Genomic DNA, 20,628 nt, shown 5'->3' with positions numbered 1-20,628 from the left:
TTCACTTTGGGAGCATCACTAAAAATGATATTTGTGGGGCACTGGGATGGCTCAGTCAGTAAGTGTCTGACCCTTGATTTTGTCTCAGGTCATGATCTTGTGGTTGTGGGATTGCGCCCTACATTGGGCTCCATGCTCAGTGGGGAGTCGGCTTGAGATTCTCTCTTTCCTCTCCCTCTACCCCTTCCCCTGCTCATGCTCTCCCTCTCTCTCAAGGAAATAAATAAATCTTTAAAGAAAATGACATTTGTGCATTTGTGATTTGGGGTATTTTAGCTCCAACTTTTTCATGTTGTAATAAAAAATTCCTTTTTAAAACTACTGAGATCATGGAACCTAAATTTGAAGAGATTTGTCGGCCAAAATTTCTATGTTTGAAACAAATATAGAACCACATATAATAGCTCATTATTCTCTGTGGAGATAATTTGTTCTTTAAGGAAGTGACACATTGGAATAGCAGCCTGAATTATTTTTTAATTACTCTTTTTAAAAAATCAATTTTATCCCATTTTCCAAATATAAACATACTTTTAGACGTAGGAGAAAAGGGTGGTTCTAGAATCACTGCCTACTTTCACTCTCCTTCCTGCCTTCACATATTGTTTCCCCAATCTGAACCCTGTTTGCTAGGCTAACCAACACCATGCCTTCAGAACCAGGTAACTTCTGACCTCCCCGTGGAGCCTCCCCCTACACCAGGCTTTCTAGACCATCTCTTTCCCATGCTGGCTCCATCCAGCACTGGTTCAGCACTTTTTAAATTTTTCCATTCCCCAGCCAGGGCAAGCTCTCTGCCCCAAAGTTTATTTTGTAATAGTTGTACAGTGTCCTGGCACGTTTGAATTTGAAAAGTTAATTCATATATTTCTCAGTTTTTATCAATTGCAAAGAAAGAAATTCTGGGGCTTAAGAGATGATATTACCGAATCAACAACCGTGTGTATCAAATAATACAATATGTTTTTACAGTGGTTATTTTTTTTCAAATTTGACAATGGAAAATGAATAATCAAATTTTACTCTCAAGAAAGCCTGCTTTTAATTGGATATTATTATTTAAATATTATATTATTTGGTTAATAAGCATGCATATTGGTAAAGTTTGCAATATACAATGATTTTGAAGAAAAAATGGTTTACATAAATTAATACTTTGGTCAATAGCTTGGTAACATTCTCAGAGATTAGATTTTTGTCTTCATTTTATTTTTGATTCATTTATGGTTACATTTTTTAAAAAACTTTAATATATTCTCACATACATCCTCCCATGCCAAACATACAGAACTTATAAAACTGCCACCACATTATGTAATGTTTTTTTCTTATCAACTATAATAAACTTCTTACCTTTTAGATGCTAATTGAAAAGATGGTTTGTAATAACTAGCTTTTCATTGTATAGGAGAACTACACTGTAATTTTATATATCTTCTATTTTTAAATGTGCAGATAGCTTTTCATTTCTTGATATTACAGGTTATACATAAACGTATTTTGCATATGTTTTTGTAATGTAAATCTTAGACCATATCTCTTAGAATTTTTTGGCATAAATTTTTATAATGAAATTACTTGGTAAAAAAAAGGTGACCATTTATAATATTTTTAGGGGAAAATTGCCATTGCATGATATACATGGGCATGCCTATTTTCCTAATCAAGAGAGGATATTTTTTAAAACTTTTGCATGTTTGATAGTCAATAACAGTCTTTCACTGTTATCTTAATTTGAAATTTTTAGATTATGAGTAAGATTTACCAAACTTTTGTATTTATTGACCATCTATGTTTCACCTTTTGTAAATTGCTTGATAATGTCCTTTGCTCATTTTTCCATTGATTTATATCAACTTATAAGAGATGATTAAATATTAATGTTTCGCTTTTTTGTCACATGTTACAGATATGTTTTTCTCTATTTTATTTGCCTTTTAATTCATAGTCTTAAGTACAGAACTCATAAATTATGAGTGGTGTAATTCATCATTATTTTTCTTTCCTTTTTTTTGTTTTTGTATTAGGAAGATGTTCTACATTCAGAAATAAGATATTTACTTGTGTTTTCTTCCAAATATTTTAAAACATCTTTATTGAGATATAATTCACATGCCATAATATCCACCCATTTAAAGTCTACAATTCAGAGGTTCTTTTAGATATTCATCATCATGATCATTTAGAGAACACTTTTATCATCCCCCAAAAGAAATACTATACTCATTAGCAGTTATTCTCATCCTTTTCTTCGTCAACCCTTGGCAACCAGTAACCTATTTTTTATCTTTATAGATTTGTTTATTCTGACATTTCAGAATCATATAAATAGAATATATGACCTTTTATAAGGGTCTCTTTTATTTAACATAATGTTTTCAAGATTCATTCACATTGCAGCATGAGTCACTACTGTGCCATTCCTTGTTACTGCTAAATAATATTTCATTGTATGGACATACTGCATTTATTTAATCCATTCATCAGTTGATGGATATTTGGGTCTATTCTGTTTTTGCTGTTAACCTTCATGTATACATTTTTGTATGGGTATATACTTAGATTTCTCTTAGGTCTGTATCTAGGAGTAGAACTGCTGGGTCATATGATAACTCTATGTTTAACATTTTAAGGAACTGCTAGACTGTTTTCCAAATTAGTGGCATCAGTTAACATTTCTACCAGTAATGTAAGAGAGTTCCAATTTCTCTGTATCCTCACCAATGTTTGTTACTATCTATCTTTTTATGATAGCCATTCCGGTGGGTGAGAGATAGTATCTCATTGTGATTTTGATTTCATTTCCCTAATAGCTAATAGTGTTCGGTATCTTTTCATGAGTTTATTGGCTATTTGTCTATGTTCTTATATCTTCTTTGGAAAAAGGTCTACTCAAATCTTTTGCCAATTTTATAATTGCGTTGTTTTTTTTAATCACTGAGTTATAAGAGTTCTTCATATATTTGGGATACTAGACCCTCCCTTATCAGGTATATGATTTGTAAATATTTTCTCCAGTGCTGTGGGCTGTTGTTTTGCTTTCTTGATAGTGTCATTTTAATTTTGATGAGATCTAAATTATCTGCCTTTTTTGGTTTTGTTTTGGTCACTTGTGCTTTTGGTGTCTTATCTAGAAACCATTGCCTAACTCAGAGTCACAAAAGATCTACTCTTAGGTTTTCTTCCAACAGTTTTTCTGGTTTAGCTCTCATATTTAGGTCTATTATCCATTTGGAGTTCATTTTTGTATGTAATGTGAGGTAGAGATCCAACTTCGTTCTATTGCCTGTGGCTTTTTAGTTGTCCCAGCATGATTTATTTGAAAAGGCCACTTTTTTCCCCTTGAATAGTTTTTGTACCCTTGATGAGAATAAGTTGCGTGTAATGTATGGATTCATTTGTGGACTCTCTTCTGTTAGATTAGTCTATATCTATTCTATGCCAGTTCCACATTGTCTTGATTACTGTAGTTTTGTAGTAAGTTTTGAAAATGGGAAATGTGAGTCTCCAACTTTGTTCTTTTTCAAGATTGTTTTGGCTATTCTGGGTCTCTTACATTTTCATATGAATGCTGTTTGGTTTTTAAAAAGTAGTTTTATATTTAAGTTTTGATTCATCTAGAATTTATTTTGGTTATTGGCTTGAAGTAGGTATCAAACTATAATTTTCCCTAAGTAATGAACCACTGTTCTCATACAGTTTATTAAATAATATATGCTTTCCTCACTGATTTCTAAATAAGATCCTTATCAAATACTAAAGTATTTAAATATGAATTTTTAACAAATTAAAAGGCTAGTCTTGCTTCATAAAAGTTTAATTTTATCCTATTACGCTGATTAGTGAACTCTTGCTGCTGATACCAATACCTTGGAAATTAAAAGATTAAGTGTGTTTTGGAATGGTTTAATCATAAGAAAGATTTACTTTCTCTCTTTTTCCCCCTTCTTCCAGGAATGAAGTTGATGTATGTGCATGATGACTCAGAGACTCTTGCTGATGACTTTACAATCCAGTTGTCAGATGGGAAACATAAGATATTAAAAACCATTTCAGTAGAGATCACCCCAGTTAATGATGAGAAACCAATGCTGAGCAAGTAAGCTACCCGAAAAGAGTCCCTTTCAGATGTTCTAGAAAATTCTGTGGTCCGGAAGACTAGGTACAAATGTAATATGTGTCTTCCAGAGAAAAACAAGTCTTTGACAGTTCCTGTCTATCACAACTTGTCCCACCTGCTCAGGCACCTAGAACTTTTGGTACAAATGGTAGTTAATGTAACAACTCCTTAGCAGTTGTTAAATTCACCCTTTAATTATTTGATTTTCCTCTAAAAATTCCAGTTAGCTTTAAATAATTAAGAATGACTCCACCTTCTGTGTGGAATGAATAGTGTACTGAGTAAACACATGTGTACATACACACCAAAGTGTAATAGATGTATAGACTTAACTAAAGTGTGATAATATTAACTGCAGACAGTCCTCCCTGTGGATTTGACCAAACTTTTAACTAAGAGTGGCTGAGGGAAACATATAAATGCCATTTCTTTCATCATCTTGGTATTTCATGATCCACCACTCCTCTGTGTTCCTTATGGATTGGTACTACCTTGCTACCTGATAGCAAAATGATCACTCATGTGATCTTTTAAAAGTTCTGAGCTAATATTAATTGCAAATCGTCTCAGTGTCTCCCTCTGTAGTTGATCACCTTGATCAGAGAGTGCAGAGTCTTCCATCAGTTATATTTCTGTAGCTCCAGCTATTTCTCTTATTACTGGCAACTGTACATATCTATATGAGGGTAAACCTTGAGAAGGCCCAGCTCTCTGGTGCTAGGTGCAGAGATGTGTCTGCTTCTTGGGACCTCTTTGACTGCTTCATCTCTGTATTCAATGGCACAGCAGTGAGAGGCATTGAGCAGACAGTCTGAGTTTTTATCAGGGAGCCAACAGCTTCCTGAAGGTGTGTAAACCCCCAAAGCCTCCTCTACTTTGCAGGAAAGAGGACACAAACAAGTCCCTTCTGATCCTGCCATTTCTCATGGGCCACCAGTATGTGAAATACTGATGATAGTTTTTTGGAGGGTTGCATCACAGACATCAGTTCCACAAAAAAGATGCAGCAGGTTCTGCTTTCTGCTCTACTTTCTATTGTCTAGTTAGAATGTTGGACTGGTATGACCATAATTTGTAAAATGAAACTATGAAGAGTATTGCAGTATTAAGTAACCTCTTTCTGATGACCTCACTGTATCTAAGAGGAAGGGAGAGAAGTGTAAACTGGTGTCTATTAAGTGCTCACTCTGTGACAGACACTGTTTTGAATCCTTTTACAGATATTTCCTTAAATTTCCACTAAAATTATGGGAAATAAGTGTTGTTATCCTTACTGAGAAAACTGAGACCAGACAGGTCACATAATGGGGCACTTACTCAACTCTGATCTCCTGTTTCTTGCTATGCTCTTGCTATTAAACTGCCTGACATAGTTTTATCTACAGAATCACCAAATCTCCTTTGCTCTGTTTCCAGATCCCCTCTTTTTCTTTCTTTTCTTTTTTCACTCTCTCCTATAGAGGGGAAGTTCTATTGCTTCTTCTTTCGTTTCCACGTGTGTCCTTGGGTAGATCACCTCTTGCCTCCTCCCAGAATGTGCTCCATGATTTTCTTCTCTTAGATCTCTAGTCCCTGCCTTCTCATTCCTTCTGTTAACAAGACAAGGGTCATAGTTAGTGGTGAAGAGAGCAGATTCTGGAGCCAGACTGCCTTGGTTCAGCTGCTAACCAGTTGTGTGGCCTTGAAAATGTCACTTCACCTCTCTCTACCTTTTAATCAACTTATTTGTTGGTGGAGAGTATAACAGTATCCTCTTCATAGGGTCTTTGCAGGGATTAAATGAATTAAAATATGTAAAAGCACGTGAAAGACTGGCTAATATACAGAAAGCACTCCTAAGTGCTAGTTATTACCATTATTAACAGGTATTCTCATTCTAAAACCACAAAGATGACCCAGTTCCTCATTTATTTTAGTGCCAAACTATTTGGAGGAATAGCTTGTGCTTCATCCATTTCTGCCCAACCTCCCCCACTTTATTAAAACTACTCCCTTAAACATTACCTTTGACCTTCCTACTGAATTGAATGGTTCATCTTACCTTGCTGGTCCCTGTTAGATTTTGACACCATTTCTTTGGTGTTCCTTTTGATGCTATGGTAGATGCTTTTGGTTCTCTGAGTCATGCTCCCTTAGTCCCCCCTCTGATTGTAATTGCTCTTGTGGAACACACCATGCACACTCTCAGGGTTCCATTACCAGTGCCTCAGTGCATCGCTCCCCTTCTTGTGTGGCTTAGGGCTTTCTCTGAAGTAGCACTGACCCATTTGGCTCATGTCCAGAAACAGCAGAAGACACTCTGATGGTAGCTCCCAACCTATGAGATAAATAGATGTCCTGTACTCCCATCCTTCAGAAGCACAATTTGAAGCATATTCTATATGATTCTTCAAAAGATCCCCAGCACCATTGAGTGCCATAGTAGTAAAAGCACCTTTTGTTACCTTATTCCTTCTGCCTCTGTCTCATTCCTCACTTCTCTCTCTTGCTTCCTGGGATCACTTCCCAAATAAATTACCTTCACCATAGTCCTTGTCCCACGGTCTCTTTCAACATAAGTCAGACTATGACATACTTTCTTCTCCTTTGGCCCCTCTGTTATCTCATTCTGACACTTTCCCTCCTCCCAGACTCCTTATCTTCTTCCTCACATTGGCTTCCTTCCTGTTTTGATTAATCTGGTTCTATTAATGGCACCACTAATCTCCATAGTCAACCAGTCAACTGATTCATTAACCTTCTAGAGTAATGGGATTAGTATTTTCTAAGAATGAGGTGGGCAAAAATCACCTTCTACTGCCAGGGAAGATGTCAGTCCTGGAGAGGCAATAAAGTCACCAGGTAAAAGAGGTTACAACTGACATGCCTGGGCTCTGAATTGTCAACAGGAGCATGGAAGGTTATTGGAATGCCAGTTGATGCTACTTAAATGTCCTTCATTATCTGCATCCCAAGGAAACTTCACCAGTTTTTATCAGAAACCAAACTGTCCAGTTAGACAGCGTTTGGCCATGTGTGGTGACCAAAACTGAAGGCTAGAAACCGGTGGAAAGAAATCCCTTCCCCACCTTGGTTAGACCAAGGAAAATGGCTCTATTGGCTGGGAAAGGAGTAGCAGCATAGAGGAACTGCAAAGTCATGGTAGCAGCATTTATGGTAGAAGCAGCAGCTACTCATCCCAGCTTTGTCGTCAGGATGCCAGGGGCAAACCTGGTAGCTGTAACACTTGGGAAAGATCAGTCACTGTGAAGAGAATGCTCGCTACCTAGAAGTGTTACCAGGGCAAGGAAGAATAACGTAGAGGGCCATGTATTGCCTAAGTATCTCCAGATTCATAATGGTATTTCATAAAGGGTACCAGGACACCAGTGGCTAAGCCATTGAATTTCTTTAAGTAAGTTTTTGTAAATTTAGAATATAAATTAGAAGGTAAAATTAGAATGATAGTATCTTGCTTACTTATGGCATGGAGATATTGTACCAAGCGAAATATTGGAAATAAAATCATTTTATGAAATAAATTACAACATAAAATGGTAAAGTTCAATGAATAGAAGCAATGAGAATTATTTACTTCACACCATACTTGTTGGTAATTATCTTTTAGACTTTCATGTGTAAAGTGAAATGAGAGAGCCTGTTTCTCAAGTCCAACTCATCATTTTCAGTACTTTGGATAGGGATTACATTCCCTAATTGTTGAAGAGTCAGAACTGTAATAGTCATTGTGAATGACCATCCTATCAACCTAGACATCTTCCTTTTTACAGGAAGGCTGAAATTACAATGAAAATGGGTGAAACTCGAATTATTTCTAGTGCTGTTCTTTCAGCCATAGATAAAGACTCACCCAGGGAGAAGATTTACTATTTATTTGAAAGGCTTCCACAAAATGGGCAACTTCAACTTAAGGTTAGTAGCCTTTTTACTTTTACTTTTCAAAACTCATGTAGCAGGTATAAATTTTCTTGATACACTGACTTCTATAACTGAATCTATCCTCTAATAGCTGTATTTTGCCCAGAGGTAGAAAATTTAATTTTGTTAGTTTGAGGTGAATTCACACCATTCTAAATTTTCTTACTCAACTCAGGCCAAATTCGACCAATATTAGGGTTCTTTGTTGTTCCTGCTCCCCTGGGATTGTACCTAAATTTTTGAGAGAGGGGCTGGTGAGGGTAAAGCAAATTGTCTAATGGCTGATGAGAACCAGGAGATATCTTAATTATCACCAGATTTTTAAAAAATTTCTTTTTTTAAAGGATTATATTTATTTATTCATGAGAGATACACAGAGAGAGACACAGGCAGTGGGAGAAGCAGGCTTCCCTCAGGGAGCCTAATGTGGGACTTGATCCCAGGACTCCGAGATCAAAACCTCAACCACTGAGGCACCCAGGCATCCCTTAAAAATTTTTTTCAAACAGACTTTGCAGAGCTGTTGTTGTGGATATTAACAATCTGATTCTCAAGTTTATATGGAGAGGCAAAATGCACAAAATAGTAAACAAAAAGGAGAAAAAAATTAAAGGAATAGGACTTACTATAAAGTCGCTTTAATTTAGTTAGCGTGGATTTGGTGAAAGAACAGACAACTAAATCAGTGGAACAGAACAGAGAGCCCAGACGTAGACCATTATAAAAATATAGTCAACAGATCTTTGGCAAAAGAGCAGAGGCAATAGAATGGAGAAAAGATAGTCTTTTAACAAATGGTGCTCACCAGTCTGATTCAGACTGTGTGCATGATGCCCAAGGAATAGCCCAACACAAATTATAGATCAGTCACTTGAAAAGATCCCTTGAGTAATCCATCAAAATATTTGTTTGAATGATGGATTAAGGCTAGCAACAACAACCACCAACCATCCCCAATGTGATTATTTGACTGAATGCTTAACTTTTAATGTAATGGAGACAGTCCTAGAAGAGCAGCGAGGATTCATTCTGCCTGGAACAGCTTGATTGTCTTAGATCGTAGGCACCATAGAGAATCAGAGTGAAGAGCAATCACTGATTTAAATTGAGGTACAGCTGTGTCCTTATTTCATTTCAAAGGGTAATGAAGCAGAAATGCAGTGAGAGCTCACACATTTGGGTAGCATGGGAAGCGAAGTGTTTTGGGTATGTGAAAATCCAGATGGGTCCAGGTTCCCAGGATGGCACCACATAGTTCTCTCCCAGCTCCCTTGGGCTTTGCCAAATCTCTCCAAGACGATGAATCAGGATTCTAGGACTCCTGGACTTTCTCAAGGGTTCTTGTGTTCTTGTTGGCTTTCCTTATTTTGCTCCACCTTGAGTCTGACTCTTATTTTCTTCTCCTTTGGAGCTTGCAAATGATTTTGTTAAGTCAGAGCTGGCATTGGGAGTGCAAATGGGGAATTGCATGGAGATGAGAGATAGGAAAAGATATATTCTTTTGTATTTACTTTCTCAGAAAAGATTATTAAAGAAAAAAGTTAAATAGAATTGCAGGCTATGCAGTTTAAAACCCGAAAGAGACTGTTTTGAAAACTAAATCTGCAAATAGATCATATGATAGAAACACATAATGACCTTAATTATTACAATGTAACTAACTTTTACTTACTGAGGCAGAAAATACCTCTGTACAAACATCAGATGAGCAGAAATTTTAAAGAGGTAGAAACTTTGTAAAATAGGTCTAAAAGGAAGCGGTAACACAATGAGAGGAGGAGAGGGCAAAGCATTTTTGTCAGGAACTGGGAGTCTGGAATAATCTGTCAAAGGAAAGAAAAATAACACAAGGATTTAAATTTTTATTTTAGTCTCTTAAGCCAAACAAGGAAAAATACAAGATAATATCGTAGAGTAAATTTGTAAGATGACATTCTTCTTGAATTATGTCAAATGACTTTTATGAGCTATTCTTAGGGAAAGCTATTGTATCTTCAGAGAAAAACAAGAAAAAATTATAAATCCGATAGAGATTTATCATTATTATCAAGAACTCTCAGTTGTCAGTTCCCCCTAGCATAAGAACCTTTTTAAATTGAGAACACCATAATTTCTGCACTGAGTTCAGTATATATTTTTTAAAGATTTTATTTATTTATTCATGGGAGACACAGAGAGAGAGAGAGAGAGAGAGAGAGGCATAGAGACAGGCAGAGGAAGAAGCAGGCTCCATGCAGGGAGCCCGACGTGGGACTCGATCCCGGGTCTCCAGGATCACACCCTGGGCTGAAGGCAGCGCTAAACTGCTGAGCCACCCGGGCTGCCCCCAAGTTCAATATAGAATATATGGTTAGTCGATGTTAGCTGGTTTTTAGAAGATTCTGATAAAAAAAAATAATATGTGATATTTTCAGTTATTTTTTGCTGACTTAAGACATACAGAGAGGGAATGATTGGGATTTTGATCATTTTCTTTGAGCTTCAGTAAGGCTGGAAAAATGTGGCAGGAGTCAATACATCTGTTTTTGTTTTATCTATTTCAGATAAGTCCAGTGATAAGCCAGCTTGAAAAAATAGTTTGATTAATTATATAATGATAGGAACTAAAAAAAAAAAAGGAAACCCTCAAATGAAACATATTTAATTTTTAAAGAATCAATTTCAGCAGCTCGATTACCCACCTGCTCTCATTAATTGGAATATTTAATCAGCTATGATTGCTTATGATAAATACCTTGGAAGTAGCACTGCTGTTGAATTGCCACAGAACTGTCAAAAATCCTTTGGTGGAAGGTAGTTTTTCCCCCAAGGTTTTAATTTGTTTCAATTTATTTCTTTGAAAGGAAAAAAATATAAGGTAAAATTGCAAAAAAAAAAAAAAAAAAAAAAAAGCATCTGGAGTTTCCCTGAAATATCACTTATATTGGAGGTTTACAGGGGTATGGAAAATGTCCACTAACATAGCTTGGAAAGAAAAAACCGTGAGCAGCTGACTAACTCTGCCACCTTTCAGACAGGGAGGGACTGGGTCCCTCTCTACCCTGGCATGAAGTGCACTCAGGAAGAAGTGGATTTGAACTTGCTGAGATACACACACACCGGGACAATGGATTCCCAGGACCAAGACAGCTTTACCTTCTACCTCTGGGATGGTGACAACAGATCACCGGCATTTGACTGTCACATCACCATCAAGGATATGGGAAAAGGTAAAATATCCCTCTCCAGGTTTATTGGGACTATGTTATATAACCAGAAGTGAGCTCATGTAAGCACTCAAAGGATTTCAACTAACTCCTTTCTTTCCTTCCTTCCTTCCTTCCTTCCTTCCTTCCTTCCTTCCTTCCTTCCTTCCTTTCTTCCTTCTCCCTTTCTACCTCCCTCTCCTTTTGCCTTTCTTCCTTCCATCCTTTGTACCTGAAATTCCATCATTTATGATTTGCTTCTCTGACTCCCCACCTGTTCTCCCGGGAAGCTGTAAGGTTCATGAGAATAGCCCATTCTACTTGTTGTTTTTAGTATTTCAGAAAGCCTATTGGAAATCCAGCCTTACTCACAGTGTGGCGGCACAGGCTGCTTTAAGAGTCAGGGATTTCTGCTCTAAGTAAAATTTTACCAAATCAATGTGATAACTAATTTTATTCACAGGAAGTGAAATATTACTTGAAAATGAAGTTTCAGAGGAAAAACTTTTCCAATATAATAATACAAAGAAATAAAAACATATTTTAAAATTTAAAAATCATAAAAAGGAAGGTGGTCATTAAAAAGGTTAGACCGTTGCTCTCTTCACTTTGAAAGCACTAATACCGACTCTTCTAGGGACAAGAGAGAACACAAGGAGATACTAAGCTTCTCTTGAATTAGCAGACCCTTTGTATAGTAGGACTCAGGAACCTCAGTAGCATATAAATGGTAGAAGGAGGAGGGTGAAAAAAATACTGGGAAGGAAGCACAACCAACAGTTGGACAGTTGATGCCCAATTGTCACTGCCCCATAATTTTTCTTGGAGTTTATGTGAGGAAGGTATGTTCATTTCTTGTTCATCCATATGGTCCCAAAATCTCTATATTCCTAGGCCCATGCATATTCTTGAATCTTCAGTGCATCCCTGATTGACAGAATGCTTCCTTTTTCACCTTGCTGCCAGGAAGCTCAGAATGGCAGTACAACTCTTACATCAAGGGTGTCATAGAATTACAATTGTTTTGAATCTTTCTCTTTTTAATTTCAGTCAGCATGATAGATTTTGAGATGTTTATTTGGGGCTCTAAAATAACTATTTTATTATTTGCTTGTTTCTGGTTGTAAAATATCTTCCTTGAAGATGTCTAATAATAAGTGACCCTTAGAGAAGCTAATTATTACCATACCATACCTCTTACTTTCTGCAAAAGTAAGACTACTGTGGTTATCATCAACATATGTCCAGACAGGGGCACCTGGGTGGCTCAGTGGTTGAGCGTCTGCCTTCAGCTCAGGTCATGATCCCGGGATCCTGGGATTGAGTCCCGCATGGGGCTCCCCGCGGGAAGTCTGCTTCTCCCATCTGCCTGTGTCTCTGTCTCTTTCTCTGCATCTCTCATGAATAATATATATATATCCCCAGGCAAAATGTAATGCAAGTCCTATATTAGTGCAGACAGCTAATGTATTAGGATAGACTGCCCTTGGCTAAGCACAGAACATTCACTGAAGTGGAGGAGATATCTGTTCTATATAGCCATCTTGGGATTTTTTCCAACTAGAGGTCCTTCATCTCCGAAGGCCTTGGAGTCACTCCAGAAGTGAAACATAGAGGAAAATAAGAGGATGCCTGGCCTGGGCTTAGAGGCACTTGTCTTCTGCACATCCGGGTGGCTGAATCATAGTCCCAAGCGATATTAAGGGCGGGTGGGTAGTGGAAACTATAGTGGTGTGCCCAGGAAGTGAGGTTGGTGAGTCCCTGGCCAGTCTCTGTGACAACTGACATGGGATTCTTTTCCAAAAGGATTTGTGAACACTTATATTAAACAGATACATTAACTGACTAGCATTTTCAGAAGTTCCAAATTCCTTCTTTGTTCCTTTTTACATCATGGTTTATATCTATACAATGTTGAACTTAAAAAAAAATCTTAGTGTGAATCTTCTCAGATTGTAGCATAATTTTATAACTGTCGGTCATCTCTGAGGAAAACTACACTGAATAATTAAAGCATAATCCTAATATTGAGCATTTGGGTTATCTCCATTTGAGAGCAATTATGAATAACATCAGGCCTTCTGATTGTTCCATGTCTTGTGATTTGCACACTGGCAAAAATGATGTGGAGCTCTTTGAGAGAAGCTTAAAAGGACATGGTTTGTAGTTGACGTTGAACCATACTCTGCTGTCACAGTGCTGAAAGACTGCATTGAGGGAAAGCCCAGATGCTCTTCCTCCCTCAGATCTATCTTCTGCTCCTGATGAAGCATTCTGTGGATGATTTTGAATCCTCAGCTTTGTTCATTCCTCTTACTCCCTTGGTGTATTGACTCCCAGGAGGCAAGCCCCATCTGGGGCTCAGGTTTTGATTTAAAGTTAGGATGATCTTTGATTCTCCATTGCACTTAAGTTGGATAGCATTTTGAGTTAAAAGCACCAATAATCTACCAAAAAGACCAATTCGATCATCTGAAGCAGAGTTTCTCAGTCTTAGCACTATTGATATTTTGGGATAGATCCCAAATAGAATAGTTCATATTCTTTGTTGTAATGGACTTTCTTTTGCATTATAGAATGTTTAGAAGCATCTCTGGCCTCTAGCTATTAGAAGACTATAGGAACTCCCAGATAAAACCACCAAAAATGTCTCCAGACAATGCCAAATGTCCCCAGGGCACTAAAGTTGCCACTCATTGAGAACCACTGGTCTAGTGGTATCTCCTTGATATTTTATTTTTTTGTTTCCTCATGGGACTGAATGTCTTCTCAAATTTTATTGACAATTTGTATTTTTTACATTTAGAAATAGCTCGGCATTTACTTCACACATATTTCCTCTTGGATATTTATTCTTTTTGCATTGATATTTAAGAGCTCTGATGTATTACAGAGAAGCAACAAAATAATCTAGTGTAGATTATTAGTAGAAACTCAATATTGGAGTTATGATCATTTTTTAAATGAATGATGTGAACAAAATTGGACTATAATTTTTAGTTTGTAAAACTGTGCCATTAGTCCACATGTGACCCACTTCTCCTTCACTCACTTAAGCAATTCATACACTCATTCATTTACTCTCTTTTAAATACATAATACACACCTGTGCCACCACCATACAATTCAAGGACTGGAATGTTGACAGTAATAAACATCTACCTCTGTGCTCTTCCCATACTTCAGAGAGAACCATCATCCTGAATTTTGTGTTCATATTCTTACTCTTGTTTATTATTTTCTGGGACTTGCTCAGGCAAAGAGCAAAGGTTAACAAGCTGCATCTGTGTTGCTGCATATAGTTCTAGTTCATTTTGCTGCCATATAAAATTCAGTTGGACCACAGTTTGTTTACGTATTTACCTTTAGGGTTGTCTCCAGCATTTTCAATTACAGTAGTGCTGTAGTGACCATTCTGGTACCCATCTCCTGGGCGTCACTGTACGTTTCTCTCTAGCACACAGCTGGAGTGGAATCTCAGGGTCAAGAAGTATGTGAATATTCTACTCTTTATAGAATAATGCCAAATCATGTGCCAGTTTACATTCCTACCAGAATTGTATGCGAGATTCTACATCCTCTTCAACACTTGTTGTCATAAGATACTAATTTTTTGCAGATCAGATAGTTACAAGATGGTTATAACTTCTTGCCATCTTGATTTGTGTTTCCACTGATTATTAATAATATTGAGCATCTTTTTGGATTTTTATTGGCCATATGTGTTTCCCCCGCTGTATCATAACTGGTCCTGTGTTTTGCCTAATTCTTTTATTAGCCATAATTATATCAACCTTTCTATAGCATATTAGTTTTTATTTCTGCAGTTTCGACTTTGGTTTTTTTTATCTATATCTTGGCCTTTTTTTTTTTTTTAATTTGGGTCTTGACCACAAGTTCTTCTGCTACACAGGTGATATTGTCATCCTTGTGAAACCGCTGGTGGTGTCTAAAGGTGATCGAGGTTTCTTGACGACCACCACTCTCCTTGCTGTGGATGGAACAGACAAACCTGAGGAACTACTCTATGTCATCACCTCCCCTCCGCGGTATGGCCAGGTCCAGTATGTCCGCTATCCTGGAGTTCCCATTACAAGCTTCAGCCAAATGGACATAGCAGGACAGACAGTCTGCTATGTACATAAGAGTAAGGCAGCTGTCTCCCGTGACACCTTCAGGTGAGCTCCAAAGAAACTTTTCAGAACCCCCTTCCCTGGATTAATGCTTAGATAGATAAAAGGAGGCAGAAAATGAGTTCTTTTCCAACTCTGATATAGGAATGATCTAATACTGCCTAGATGTATGAAAGGTGGAGGTGTACAATTAATTGGACAACAGCAAAGCAATAAATTAGAGCCTGTTGTTTAAAAATAGAGCATATCTAAATGCCAGCTCTTCTAGGGGGAGGAATATAAACACCTGAGAGTCCCAGCTAAGGAGAGACGTAGAAAACTAACTCACCGCTTTTTGGGGGATATCTTTATCTGTCTGAGGAAAGGTATTTCCTCATTTGGCACAAACATTTGGCACAAACAGACACTGCCTTTTGACACAACATATTCCAGGAACTATATCATAAATCATGTTGTCATAAAGTGGATCATGTTTCCCCATAGAAACAATGTTATAATTGGAGGCTGTGTACCTGTTTATGAATTCTGTATCAAATAAATCATTGGGATGAATAACAATCTGGTGAGAAGACAAAGGTATGACATTAATGAAAGTCTGCATTCATTTAAAATACTGAAATCTGTTTCCAGTCATAAAAAGCAAGACAAACTCTAGAGGAGCTACCAACCATTTAGCAATTCTTAAAGCTGGCTGATCTTGAGGTCTTTAATAGAAATCCAGATCCCCAGGGCTGGGATACGAATCTTGGAGGGGCCCTAAATGGCTCTATTGGTTGAACATCCAACTCTTATTTCAGCTCAGGTCATGATCTCAGGTTTGTGAGATGGAGCCTTGTATTGGGCTCCACACTGGGCATGGAACCTGTTTAAGATTCTCTCTCCCGATCTCCCTCTGCCATGCCCTCACTCCCACCTGGCTTGTGCTTGCTCACTCTCTCTCTCTGTCAGAAAAATAAAAATAATCTAAGAAATCTCAGTTGGACTAGCCCTTGGGAGAATCATCGTACATACACAGTCCTGTATTTTACCAATTAACATGGAGGCCCTGAGACCATTGGTTCATTTGACATATTTGAAGAGCTTCTGACTCCCAGTACCATTTTCACCATGTCAGAATACAACTTCCAATGGAGTTTCTGGCTGGCTCAGCCAGAAGAGCGTGCAACTCTTGATCTTGGGGTCATGAATTTGAACCCCACGTTGGGTGTAGAGATTACTTACAAATAAAATCTTAAAAAAAGAATATAACCTTCAAAAGAGCACTATAAACTAATGTAGATGCAGAATGCTCCTCTATTATTTTTTGGGTTCCCAAGAATTATCAAGTGCACTGACACACTCATGTTCAAATACCATTCTCCTCTATCCTACATCTTATCTCTCTAAATTCAGTATGTCTGCCGTGATAAACATTATTTAAATGTCAGCAAAGATGATTTTGCTTGCCTTATGGATTTATGATTTGGAAAGATGATTGGGACCATCAACTGTTAAAAAATTGAGGGGAAGTTTGAACTAATATATTCTTTTTTTTTCTCTTGACAAATGTCCTTAACAAGTAGATAATCATTTGATTGATCAATATCTAAATAACAATTCAGTGCTTGATAATGCTGGGCATTAACTAAAATGTCAGATGTGTGGATTCCTTTTCATGCTGATTCTTTTGCTCCAGAAGTGGTCCAGTATAGTTGTTAAGACACAGGCTTGGGGTCAATTACCATCTCCAATACTTACCATTCTGTGGTCAAATCACACATCCTCCTGTGCTCTTGTGTCCTCTTTGTGAAAAGAAATGATGCTCACAATACTTACTCGTTTCACAGGGTGGTGGGAAGTTTGAATGAGTTTATGCATGTACTTATAAAAAATATGTGGTACATACGAAGAATGAGATAAATAAGTGTTAGCTGCTCTTTTTACTACTATTATTGTTGTAATATTGTTCCTGTTATTATTGATTATATTCTTTCCTTGGCCCCTTTTTTTCTGCCAATGTTTATAATACCAAGATTAATCTTGAAGGAGAAAAGAAATTACAAAGAAGACTGATGATCTTTTTTTCCTAGTTACTTATGAAGGTTGGGTGCTTCTTGGCTTAATACATGTATATCAGATTCAGGGCTTTTGATTTTACATCCATTTCTGGAACTGCTTGCTCCTATCCATTCCCACTTTCCCCAGTCAATGCCCAACGGAGAGACTGCTGAAGATGTTAATGACTGTTTGGAGAAACCAGTGACCCTACTAGAGAAGTCAATCAATGAATGCATATAGATGTTCAGAAATCAAGCTTACAAATTAATCAGATGGAGATGATGTGCAGAGAATGAAATACAGAATTTCTGTATGTGAGGATTGATGATACTCTAAAAATTTCCTAATCCACATGCATAAAATACTAGATGACATTTTAGAAATCATTTATCCTAGGAATTTTTAATTTTTATTTATTATTTTTTAGGAGGAGGAGGGGCAGAGGGAGAGAGTGAGAGAGAGAATCGTAAGTGGCTCCATGCCCAGTGCAGAGCCTCACATGGGGATTGACCCCACAACCCTGAGATCATGACCTGAGCTGAAACCAAGAGTTGGATGCTTAACTGACTGAGCCACCCAGGCACCCCAAGAGTTTTTATTTGAATTTTTAAAATATTTAGATCTTCTAGAGATTTACTGGGAAGACTGATAAAAATATATTCTTGATTCTCACTCCAGAGGTGACTTTGTAAGTCCAGTCTTGGGTCAGAGATCTGTATTTTTCAAAGTTCTCTAGGGGATTCTGCTGCAGTCAGGACTAGTAATCACTGGGCTGGTCCAATCTATTGTTCCAAATACATTCAAAAGTGCTTTGAGGATTTACAGAAGCCCTCTTGGGGCCTCCTGGAGACACCACACAAAGGAGCTGAATTGGTGAGGCTCTGAGATCTTCATCCCAACTTACTGATAGAGCTGTTTTGTTTTGTTTGTTTTGCACACTAGGTTCCTGGGCAGGGTTTTCTTTTAGCAAAAAGGCTGTGGCTCTAATTCCCAAAGTGAGTAATTTGTACCACCAGTGATACAAAGATGCAAAATGATGTGGGTTTGGGAGAAAGCAGTGAATGACAGGGAATCCAGAGTGAGAACTACTCCATTGTAGTTCTGTCAATCCTCCTGATTATTTCAAGAAAGGAGTCTCAGGCTGGGGCTCATGTGTTCTTAGTAGCTTTTCAGTATTGTTTTCCTATTTTTTAGCAGACAGCCGTGGGTTCCAGGCCATTGGGCCACAATACCTAGCTAGAATTAAAAACATTATTTACTTGTATTTATTTTTGTAGTATTTATGGTGATTAAGTTTTTAGTAGTAAAAACATTCAGCTTTTCCAGCTAAAAGATTTCCTTTTAAATACATTTCTTTAAGTACAAGAGTGAGTTGATCTAAAGCAAAATAGTAAGTCATAAGGGTACAGGTAGTACAGAAATATGGCAAAAATTATAAAGGTGTTGTTTGAATGACTCAAGTAGGAAACAAGGGTTGAAAAACATTGGTTTAGTCTCGTGCCTTCAATTTATGCATAGGAAAGCAAGAATTGCTTGAATACCTGCAATGCATCAGGCGGTGTACTAGGCTTTTTTTTTTTGTCCATCATTTTCCTTAAGCCTTACGCCACTACCTTGAGAGAAATGATTTGTTCCCGCTTTATGCATGAGAAAACCAAGGTTCAAAGAGGCGCAGAAAGTTGTCTAAATTTATGTAACTTAGTATCAGAGCTGAATTGGAGAAAAGATCTTTTTAAGAGATTTTTCCATTGCACCAAAAATTCATGGTGAATATGCACCTGTGGGAAGAAACCTCCTCAATGTGTCCTTCTGATGTTTGGCCAGCAGTTTTACATATTTATAATGGAAGAGCCTAACATCTGCCCAAGACCCTTGTTTTAATCTTGTCATTTCACGAACCCAATCATGGGCTGCTGTGTTTTTTGTCAAGCGGAGCTAAACCAAAGCTGAAAGTCTGTTTTAATGAAAGTGAGATGGTGGTGCTTTTTAAAAATTAAATCTATGCAACCAATCTAATCACCTAAATTTATGTTGCTTGCTGTTAAATCTGGCAAGGAATTTGGCTGGGTAGAAGAGATAAATTCTATGGCAGAGGATTTTTCCCCCTTCTCTTTTTAATGTAAGATATGGCAGCATTAATTAAACTGGGGAGTTTAATGGTCAGATTTTACCTTCTGCAAAAATATTTTGTGAATCATAAATTTCTCCTGCATTGTTTGGTGCTGCTGGCCTGGAAGAAAGATTTGGCAGCACATTCTAGGACAGATGACACCAAGTGATTAGCAAGCTGACTTCAGCTGCTGGCAGCCGGGTACTAAAAGAACATGCTAATGTCCTCCATTTTGACATGCTGGCTGGACTTTTTTTTTTTTTTTCTTTCTGAGGAACTGGCTCTATTTATGATTCCATTTTTATCTTTTAAATGCCATGACAGATGGCAGATTCTTCAGCCAACTCTATTGCCAGGAAATGCAGAAAGCCTGAAAGCACCATGGTAATGGTGAAATCAGACCAGGCAGGCACCCCAGACAAATCTGAGAGTCATTCCCCAAATTTCAGGAGAACACTGGTCATCCTGGCTGAGGGTCTTTTCAGTGGGGTATGGGGGGCATAAGGGAAATTAAACAAAGACGGATCCACAGAAGAAGCTGCCACCTCAATAGCACGGCTTCTTAACCTTGGAATGGATGCCATCATTGCAATGGCACCGTTGTTTTAAAACTCAAAAACAGATTTGGAAGGGTTCTTTGGGGGTGGTGGGGGAGAGCATTTGGAGGATCATCTGGTCCACCTTGGCGGACACGAACAGCACTGACCTCGTTGCCCTTGTTGTGCTAGGCTTATTCTGACTGGGAAGCCAACCATGACCATTCACCCTGTCTCCCTGTGATAATGTTTCTCTGCCTGTGACTAGTTTGCATTGTTACTCGTGAAAGTGCCATGATGGGTCTGGTCCAGTCACGTTTAGAAATTTCATCCTTTTCACCACTGGCTTATTACCTTTCGGTCAGCACAGACAGCTGCCTCGGGGTCCCAGCTGGGAACACTGGCCTCAGTAAACATATTTCTTACTCTTATATGGTCTCTGGCTTGCTTGCCCTCATTCCCATCTGTCTGATGGCAGGTTGCCGATTTCCGACGTGGTCAGATCCCCATCATCAGGCAGGGAGGAGTCTGAGACGGACAGCCTGAATCCTAAGACAACTTCAGTGTCCTCACGTGGGTCATGCATTCA

General features: G+C 37.8%; 1 protein-coding gene across 9 annotated transcripts in view; it reads left to right on the top strand.

Moving 5' to 3' along the window:
• The window catches only part of FREM1 (FRAS1 related extracellular matrix 1), a 165,157-nt gene that overhangs the window by 95,562 nt on the left and 48,967 nt on the right, over window positions 1-20,628 (top strand). For 8 of the 9 annotated variants that reach the window (XR_003130303.3, XR_004803580.2, XM_025433445.3 and 5 more), the window contains exons 21-24: window positions 3,955-4,099; window positions 7,891-8,032; window positions 11,052-11,247; window positions 15,137-15,401. Coding sequence is in view for 7 of the 9 variants with exons in the window: in XM_025433445.3 (XP_025289230.3) it covers window positions 3,955-4,099; window positions 7,891-8,032; window positions 11,052-11,247; window positions 15,137-15,401 (748 nt within the window). In the remaining 2 variants the exon portion in view is untranslated. Of the gene's footprint in view, window positions 1-3,954; window positions 4,100-7,890; window positions 8,033-11,051; window positions 11,248-15,136; window positions 15,402-20,628 lie in introns of those variants that run through there. The other variant, XM_035696906.2, reaches the window with a different exon arrangement.

This window comes from Canis lupus, chromosome 11 (assembly GCF_003254725.2).
Source record: "Canis lupus dingo isolate Sandy chromosome 11, ASM325472v2, whole genome shotgun sequence".
Classification (NCBI taxonomy): domain Eukaryota; kingdom Metazoa; phylum Chordata; class Mammalia; order Carnivora; family Canidae; genus Canis; species Canis lupus.
The sequence above is the reverse complement of the archived record's forward strand: the minus strand, read 5'-3'. Positions and strand labels throughout refer to the sequence as shown.